This window comes from Triticum aestivum, chromosome 2D (genome assembly GCF_018294505.1).
Source record: "Triticum aestivum cultivar Chinese Spring chromosome 2D, IWGSC CS RefSeq v2.1, whole genome shotgun sequence".
Lineage (NCBI taxonomy): Eukaryota > Viridiplantae > Streptophyta > Magnoliopsida > Poales > Poaceae > Triticum > Triticum aestivum.
In genome coordinates, this window is record NC_057799.1 from 195,320,192 (window position 1) to 195,328,413 (window position 8,222).

The window sequence follows — 8,222 nt, forward strand, 5'->3', positions numbered from 1 at the left end:
TTATAATGTTGACTGAAAACCTGGGTGCTGTTTAAGCTTATTTATGCAAACAAGAGCAAAAGAGTTCGTAAAAGTTTTTATTTTTCACTTTTAGTTTATCAACTGAATTGCTTGAGGACAAGCAAAGATTTAAGCTTGGGGGAGTTGATACATCTCCAACGTATCTACTTTTCCTAACGCTTTTCCTCTTGTTTTGGACTCTAATTTGCATGATTTGAATGAAACTAACCCTGGACTGACGCTGTTTTCAGCAGAACTACCATGGTGTTGTTTTTGTGCAGAAATAAAGTTCTCGGAATGGAACGAAACTTCACGAGGAATTTTTATATAATAAATAAGAATTTCTGGAGCCAAGACCTGCCGGAGAGGGGCACCTGCACAACCCACCAGGGCGCGCCCCGTCTCCTGGCGCGCCCAGGTGGGTTGTCCCCACCTGGTGGCCCCGCAGACCCTGAAACCGACGCTATAAATCCTATTTTTCCAGAAAAAAGTCAGGGAGAAAGAATTATCGCGATCCACGAGACGGAGCCGCCGTCACCTCCTGTTCTTCATCGGGAGGCCAGATCTGGAGTCTGTTTAGGGCTCCGGAGAGGGGGATCTTCGTTCTTCGTCATCACCAACCCTTCTCCATCGCGAATTCCATGATGCTCCCCACCGGGAGTGAGTAATTCCTTCGTAGGCTCGCTGGTCGGTGAGGAGTTGGATGAGATTCATCATGTAATCGAGTTAGTTTTGTTAGGGCTTGATCCCTAGTATCCACTATGTTCTTAGATTGATGTTGCTATGACTTTGCCATGCTTAATGCTTGTCACTTTGGGCCCGGGTGCCATGAACTCAGATCTGAACCGTTTATGTTATCATCATTATATCCATGTTTTAGATCCGATCTTGCAAGTTATATTCACCTACTACGTGTTATGATCCGGTACCCCCGGAGTGACAGAAACCGGGACTTCTTCCAGTGATGACCGTAGTTTGAGGAGTTCATGTATTCACTATGTGTTAATGCTTTGTTCTGGTTCTCTATTAAAAGGAGGCCTTAATATCCCTTAGTTTTCAATATGGACCCCGCTGCCACGGGAGGGTAGGACAAAAGATGTCATGCAAGTTCTTTCCATAGGCACGTATGACTATTTACGGAATACATGCCTACATTATATCGATGAACTGGAGCCACTAGTACAAAACAGGGCTTTCATCACAGGGCAGTATTCACATTAGTCCCGGTTCAGTCACAAACCGGGACTAATGTGAGCATTGGTCCCGGTTCGTGCGGCTAAGGCATTAGTCCCGGTTCACCTGGGCCCTTTAGTCCCGGTTGGTGCCACGAACCGGGACTAAAGGGTGCGATGCCCATTAGTACCGGTTGGTGGCACCAACCGGGACTAAAGGTTGGACCTTTAGTCCCGGTTAGTGCCACCAACCGGTACTAATGGGCTTTGAGGCATTAGTACCGGTTCATGGCACGAACCGGTACTAAAGGTCCCATTTTCAAACTCTACCCCCCCCCCTTGGACCGCCTTTTCAGTTTTAGAAAAAACAAAAGAAAATGATGGAAATGTCAAAAAAATAAAATAAAATAAGTTTCCCATGTGATATGTGGTCTAGTTGTTGGGAAAATTAACAAATATGAATTTCGACTTTATTTGCAAAATCTCTCTGGAATTTGTAAAATGGGCATAACTTTTGCATACGAACTCGGATGAAAAAGTTTTTTATATGAAAAATCATCTACTCGGAAAGTTACATCCGATTTTAACCGGGGGAACCCTGTTAAACATTTTCAAAATCCTCAAAAACCTAACAGAAAAAAAGTTACGGGGCTTTTAAGATCTGGAGAGGCAAAAAAATTTAAAAAATTTCAAACTGTGGTCAAACTGTGGTCAAACAATGGTCAAACTAATTATTCTAGAATACTGGTGTTACTAAATAATTATTTCAGTTTTTTGAATTTTGGTCAAATCTGGTCAAACTGTGGTCAAACTAATTATTCCAGAAATATTAGTGTTACTAAATAATTATTGTTTTTTAAAACAATAGTTTCAAACTCAAACAGTGAAATGTGTCACTTCATGCTCAAGCTAAATTCCTGAGGGTTAATAGGATTGACATCTTACTATTGTCAGGAAAACAACAAGTGCAGACTTGGAAACGAGGGAGAATAGAACCCGGAAGTTAAGCGTGCTCAGGCTGGAGTAGTGAGAGGATGGGTGACCGTTCGGGAAGTTAGATGATTTGGAATGATGAGGGGTGGTGATTAGAGATTAGAGGTTAAAATAATTCAGAAATTTAAAAATCAAAAAAAAAATTCAAAAAAAAATTCGCAAATTTTTTTTCAAAAAAAATCATAAAATTTCCTAAAGGTGGAGCTCCACGTGGCCGCGGCCTTTAGTCCCGGTTCGTGTAAGAACCAGGACTAAAGGGGAGAGGCATTAGTAACGACCCTTTAGTCCCGGTTCGAAAACTGGGACTAAAGGCCCTTACCAACCGGGACAAAAGCCCCCTTTTCTACTAGTGAGCTAATGCTGTATCGTCCTAGGTTATAACTGTCTCATGATGAATATCATCCAACAAGTCACCGATCCAATGCCTACGAATTTATCTTATATTGTTTCTGCTAAGTTACTACTGCTATCATCACTGTTACACTTGCTACAAAATTACTGTTATCACTGTTACCGTTACTATTGCTGTTGTCACTATTATCAAAACTATCAAACTACTTTGCTACTGATCACGTTGCTACGGATAATTAATCTCCAGGTGTGGTTGAATTGACAACTCAGCTGCTAATACCTTCAAATATTCTTTGGCTCCCCTTGTGTTGAATCTATAAATTTGGGTTGAATACTCTACCCTCGAAAACTGTTGCGATCCCCTATACTTGTGGGTTATCAATGCTGGTTCTAGCTCTAGATTTGCCGGTGGCAGCAAAAATCAGATGTTGGTTCCAGCATCCCTGTGTCGTGGGTGTGCCTCACCGTCGCAGTTATACAGCTCGTCGGCCGGAGCTGGGAAAATTGCTGGAGCTAGAGATGGTGCGCTGGGAGAGTAGCCAAAGTTGCGTATAAGAGGTGGTCATGCGCGTGCGAAAATCGCCGGCCATGGGGTGGACGACGACCTCACCGGCGAGCTTGCTGCAGTGGGGGGACTCGGTGGCCTCGCCGGTGTGATGTGGTTTGCAGCGTTGGAAACGGGGGAGTTGCAGGCGGAGACGGCAGCCTCGCCGACGTGATGTGGGTTGCAACAGTGAAAACGGGGGAGATGCATCCGACGCTGGCGAAAAAATGAGTGGACAGGAAAAAGGATAAGACCGGGCTGGGCTCATCTCACGTAGGACCCACCAAGCAGGAGCGCGTGGGAGCGGGCGACCGGCCGAAGCGCACCATCTCCAAACGTTTGCCAAATAACAATAACAACCAGCAATCAAAGACTAGGATTCATTACAACTCTTACCTCTCTCTAGAGGTAAGAATGACTGGTAAACAATAGTTCTTTTTAGTAACTAAATTAGCAATTCTGTAATTAAATTGCCTTCCTGGGAAAAAGTACTCCCTCCTATAATGTAGTGAGGATTACTTGTCGTGGAAGCCGATCTTTACAAATGTTGACCAAGTTTATTGAGAAAGATATCATATCGACAATATCAAATAAGTATATGTTATATGAAAATATATTTTATGATGAATTCAATGGTATAATTTTGTATTCTATATGTTGCTGATTTTTTCTATAACCTTGGTTTATGTTTACAAGGTGTCTTCTTTTACGGAAAGGCCAAATGCCATATATTAGATAAAACCAGCCCTATAAGAACTTCCTTAAAAAGAATAATAAATTATTAGCAAGTCCTTGGAGAAATGAACACTTCCTTTCTTCTGCATCTACCGCCGGCGCGTTGTGAGCAAAACTCGTTATTGCCTCTGGGCCGCTGTCTCAGCGGAGCAATCTTGTTGGAACCCAGTATAGTTTGAAAAGGCAATGTACTGTGTCGCAGCGAGCCGTGCAAAAACTTCGCATTTGTCTCAACAAGAACCTGTTATCCAGCATATGTTAGCCGCCATCTTTGCATTTGAGAGGTAAAGATGGAGTTACCTAACAGGCATACACATCCAGCGTGAAGGAATTCTCATGCTAAAAATGATATCCAATGAGACCTGGTGCACACTTTGAACATTCAGAAGCAGCACACCACCATGCACCTGCCTTGTGTATCTCCACATGCTTTCTACATGGCAGCTTGCTTGCCCCATCAGTCACTAATTCCCCTGTCCCCTTTCGGTCATGTGTGTATGTCTGCATAATATGTGCCCAGTTTGTTACATGCAACCTCTGCGTTTTCCACAAGAAGAGAGCCTTGTGGCTCCAAATGGTAACAGCTGAGCCACTAATCTACACTTAAATAATTAGTTGGGATCGACTCAGATCACTGCCCTGTCATCTTTTCCATTTCCATGAGTGGATGCTCAGATCACCCCACACCAAGTGTCCTCCGCTCTGCTCTGCTCGCACGACTCATCCAGCATTTTCCATCCGCTTTCTTCTAGCCCCATTGCCGCATGCATCACTGATTAGGTGATGGTGCACTAGCTAGCTGCGTACCTGGGGTCGATTATCCGTGTCACTCCGGGGCGCACACAGACACAGGAGCAAGGGCATATGCTCTTACTAGGTTGTTGCGCTGGCGCCTTTGGCAATGTATATATAGGGCTGCACAGGTCTCTGCTGCTAATACCTTCACAGAGCTAGCCGCAGAAAAACACTTACAAAATCAGGATGGGTGGTGCCGGCGGCGCCAAGGCTTACGGCGCGGTGGTTCTCATCAGGGTCATGTACTCCGGCATGCACATCATGAGCAAGATTGCGCTGGATCAGGGCATGAACCCCTTCGTCTTCGTCTTCTACCGGCATACCACCGCCGCCCTGGTGCTCATCCCTATCGCTTTTGCTCTGGAGAGGTGAGATTCTTGTTTGACACCGCCTTGATCGATGTCTGTCTGCTTGTCCGGCTCGCTGTTTTATAACCTCTATATACTTAGTGTACCATGATTCTCTTGTTGGCGCAGGCAAAAGACTAAACCTGTGACGTTGAAGATTGCAGGGAAGATGTTCGTGCACGCCTTGTATGGGTATGTTAAGTTGTTCTAGCGTGAGTGGCACATAGTTCATGCAGGAGTTGTTGTTTTGTTTCAGAAAGAAAGCTAATGCATGCAGGCTCTGTGGCCTAGTTGCCCAATAGTCCTGTGTGGAGAATAATAATCAAGCTTTGTGTACCTTTCAATATAAATACGGGCACACACACTTCACAATCAAGTGTCCGATCGTGTGCTTTGAGATCTTCCAGTGTGCATGTATTGCACTGGATATCCAGAATTTGTGCATCTTGAAACTTACAACTTTCGGATTATAAATAACTTACTTATCTTATACCTGGTCTAATTCCTGACCCTTTTCTTGTTCCCAGGGTAACAGCATGTGGCGTCTTATTTAACCTTGGGCTCAACTATGCGTCCGCGACATCATCGTCGGCGTTGTACAATGTTCAACCCGTGGTTACCTTCATTCTGGCGGTCATAATTGGGTAATTCAAGTGTTATTTCTTTTCTGACCTCTTGCTCGATAGTTGTCCTGTAACTAAGCATTCCTGGTTTTCCATCTAAATCAACTAGTACATGCATTTTTTGTTGTCTTACCAAATCAAAAACTGAATGATTTACACGTAACATGCACTTAATCGGAAGTCTGCTGGACGGAAAAGCTACAATGTCGGTCGGTTCATTTCCCTCCCCTAAGAACAAATTCCATGTGATGTGACAGGATGGAGTCTATGAAGCTGAAGAAGCTCCATGGCAACCTAAAAGTGGCAGGCATTCTCTGCTGCGTCGCCGGCGTCACGGTGCTGGCCTTCTACGAGGGGCCAATGTTCAGATCTTTCAACCATCACCGGCTCTTCCAGCACGGCAGCAGCAGCAGCTCCTCCGGAGCAGGCACCTACTCCAAGAACCAGTGGGTATTTGGGATTTTCCTCATGACACTCTCCAACATTTTAGCAGGCTTGTGGACCGTGCTTCAGGTGAATATGCATACACTCAAAATTCAGGTTTCATTTTTCAGAGCTTCAGACCCTGACGTGTAGGGAATAACTGCAACTTGTTGACGGCTTTTGCGCAGGGGCCACTGATAGAGGACACTTCCAAGCTTATGAATACCACGCTACAGATCTCGTGCGCGTCGGTTCAGGCCTTCGTGGTGGCTGTCGCCGCAGAGAGGGATTTCTCCAAGTGGAAGATCGGCTGGAATATTAGCCTCGCCGCTATCATCTACAGCGTACGTAACTGAGCCTCAGAAACAATGGTCATTTGCATATTAGTTACTGAAAGTTGATTTGCTTCTCCATGGGATAAAAACATGCAGGGCGTGATCGTCACCGCGCTTTCGTACTACATGCAAATGTGGACGATCGCCAAGAGGGGGCCGGTGTTCCTCGCCATGTCCATGCCACTCACTCTGATCTTCACAATCATCATATCTTCGTTCGTTTTAGGAGAGGCAGTTAGCCTAGGAAGGTACGCGCGCCCAGAATTGCTCATGAAACTTCATAAATGTGCAACTAAACTCTACTCTATTACTATATGTAAGCTGAATTTTGTGTTATTATATTTCCTGAGCAGTATAATTGCTGGGATACTGCTGATTGGAGGCCTGTACAACGTCCTGTGGGGGAAAAGCATGGAGAGAAAAGACGACGACACGAACAAGATGGGTGGCGGTAAACCTGCCGTGGAGCTGCAAGACAAGGAGCAGGCCCGAGTGCCGGATGATGCGGCGGCAAAGGTCTGAGCCAAGCAACCAGTGATAGGCGATGGGACAGAAAAGATTGTGTCAGGGCATACTACTGGTTCCGGACTGTGTTGGAAAGCAATGCATGCACCGTGAACTGGCGGCAGGCAATGCAATCGACTCAGGACGATAAGATGGGCAGTGCGCCATTGCTGTACCCACTTTCTGCCTGATGGTTTCCTTTCAAGTAGCTAGTACCAGACGTCTCCCGTCGATGTTGTATATGTACCGAATCTTAATAAAAGAAGTTTCAGATGCTTTTAGTGAGCTCCTATGTCTATGTGGGTAGCTTCAGCACGCACTATTTTACGGGCATCAGATCAGGTGCCCTTGCTTTTGGGGTCACTGCTGTGTGTTCGCCACCATGTCCATGATGGCCAAAGTCCTGACGGCGAAATATATTACGTACGTAGTACAGTGGCCACTGATGACTGGTTAGGATTGACAATATCCTGCGTAAACAAACAAGTAGCAAGTCAGCTCCAGATCAGTGCAAGCAAGTGGAGCACATAGGATAGGAGTAGTAATATATTTGCAAAAGGAAAGAATTAAGAAGCTCTCCCATGCCAGTACGGATGTACGGCGACCACATTGTCGTGGTTTCACGAATCACGATGAGCCCTGCCGTGGAACAACTCGCCCACTGTTGATTGATTGATTAATCGGATCCTGAGTTGGAATTAGGAACTGCTGCATCTCAGTGGAATGTTTCCCATGTCGTGTAGAAACTGGACTCGTGCATGTCATGTCACTCGGTTACACGTCGGATCAAAAAGGCCAAGGGCGATCCAGAAGGTCGGCAGCGTTGCGTGAGCCGGCGGGGCGATGCACTCGCGCGGGGCACGCGAAACTGCCGCTCAAGATCGCGTGTGGCTTGCACTGTTGCAAGGTCGGGCAACGCCGATCGAGTGCCACTGTCTGTCTACCAGCAGCTACCCCGTGTGCGGGTGGCGTGCCCGCGACCGCGCGCGCACGTCCATGCCTGTTCCCTTGTCTAGGCCTTGTCCTCCCCTTGTCTTTCCCTAGCCCCACCATCTCCATGCCACTCTTTTCTCTCCCAAAACCGCCGCGCTCCCACCCCCGCCGACATGGCTGACGCACCCGCCGCTGTCCCGGCTGAAGCCGCACCCGTCTTCATGTCCATCATCATCTTCATCACCATCCCATCTCCATTCCGTTTTAATACCGATCTCTAGTGGATCCCTAAGTATATTACTCTGATTTGTCGCCTATGTTTGTTACCACTATTCGTATGATGCTTGCTGTCCTCACGTGTGAATAATTCTCTAGTTATCAGAGATATGAATGAATCTTGGTATGTATAGGTGTTGAACGCTAATAATGATATGACATTCTTCGTTGACTGTTTAATTTAATAGCCT

At 45.9% G+C, this 8,222-nt stretch overlaps 1 protein-coding gene across 1 annotated transcript; it reads left to right on the plus strand.

Moving 5' to 3' along the window:
- The first annotated feature begins 4,354 nt into the window (after positions 1–4,354).
- LOC123052531 (WAT1-related protein At5g64700) lies at positions 4,355–7,107 on the plus strand. The gene is made up of 7 exons (XM_044475741.1): positions 4,355–4,958; positions 5,067–5,129; positions 5,465–5,581; positions 5,818–6,073; positions 6,172–6,327; positions 6,415–6,566; positions 6,672–7,107. Exons 1-7 carry the CDS (start codon positions 4,777–4,779, stop codon positions 6,838–6,840), a joined length of 1,095 nt encoding a protein of 364 aa, XP_044331676.1. The 5' UTR covers positions 4,355–4,776; the 3' UTR covers positions 6,841–7,107.
- The last annotated feature ends 1,115 nt before the right edge of the window (positions 7,108–8,222 follow it).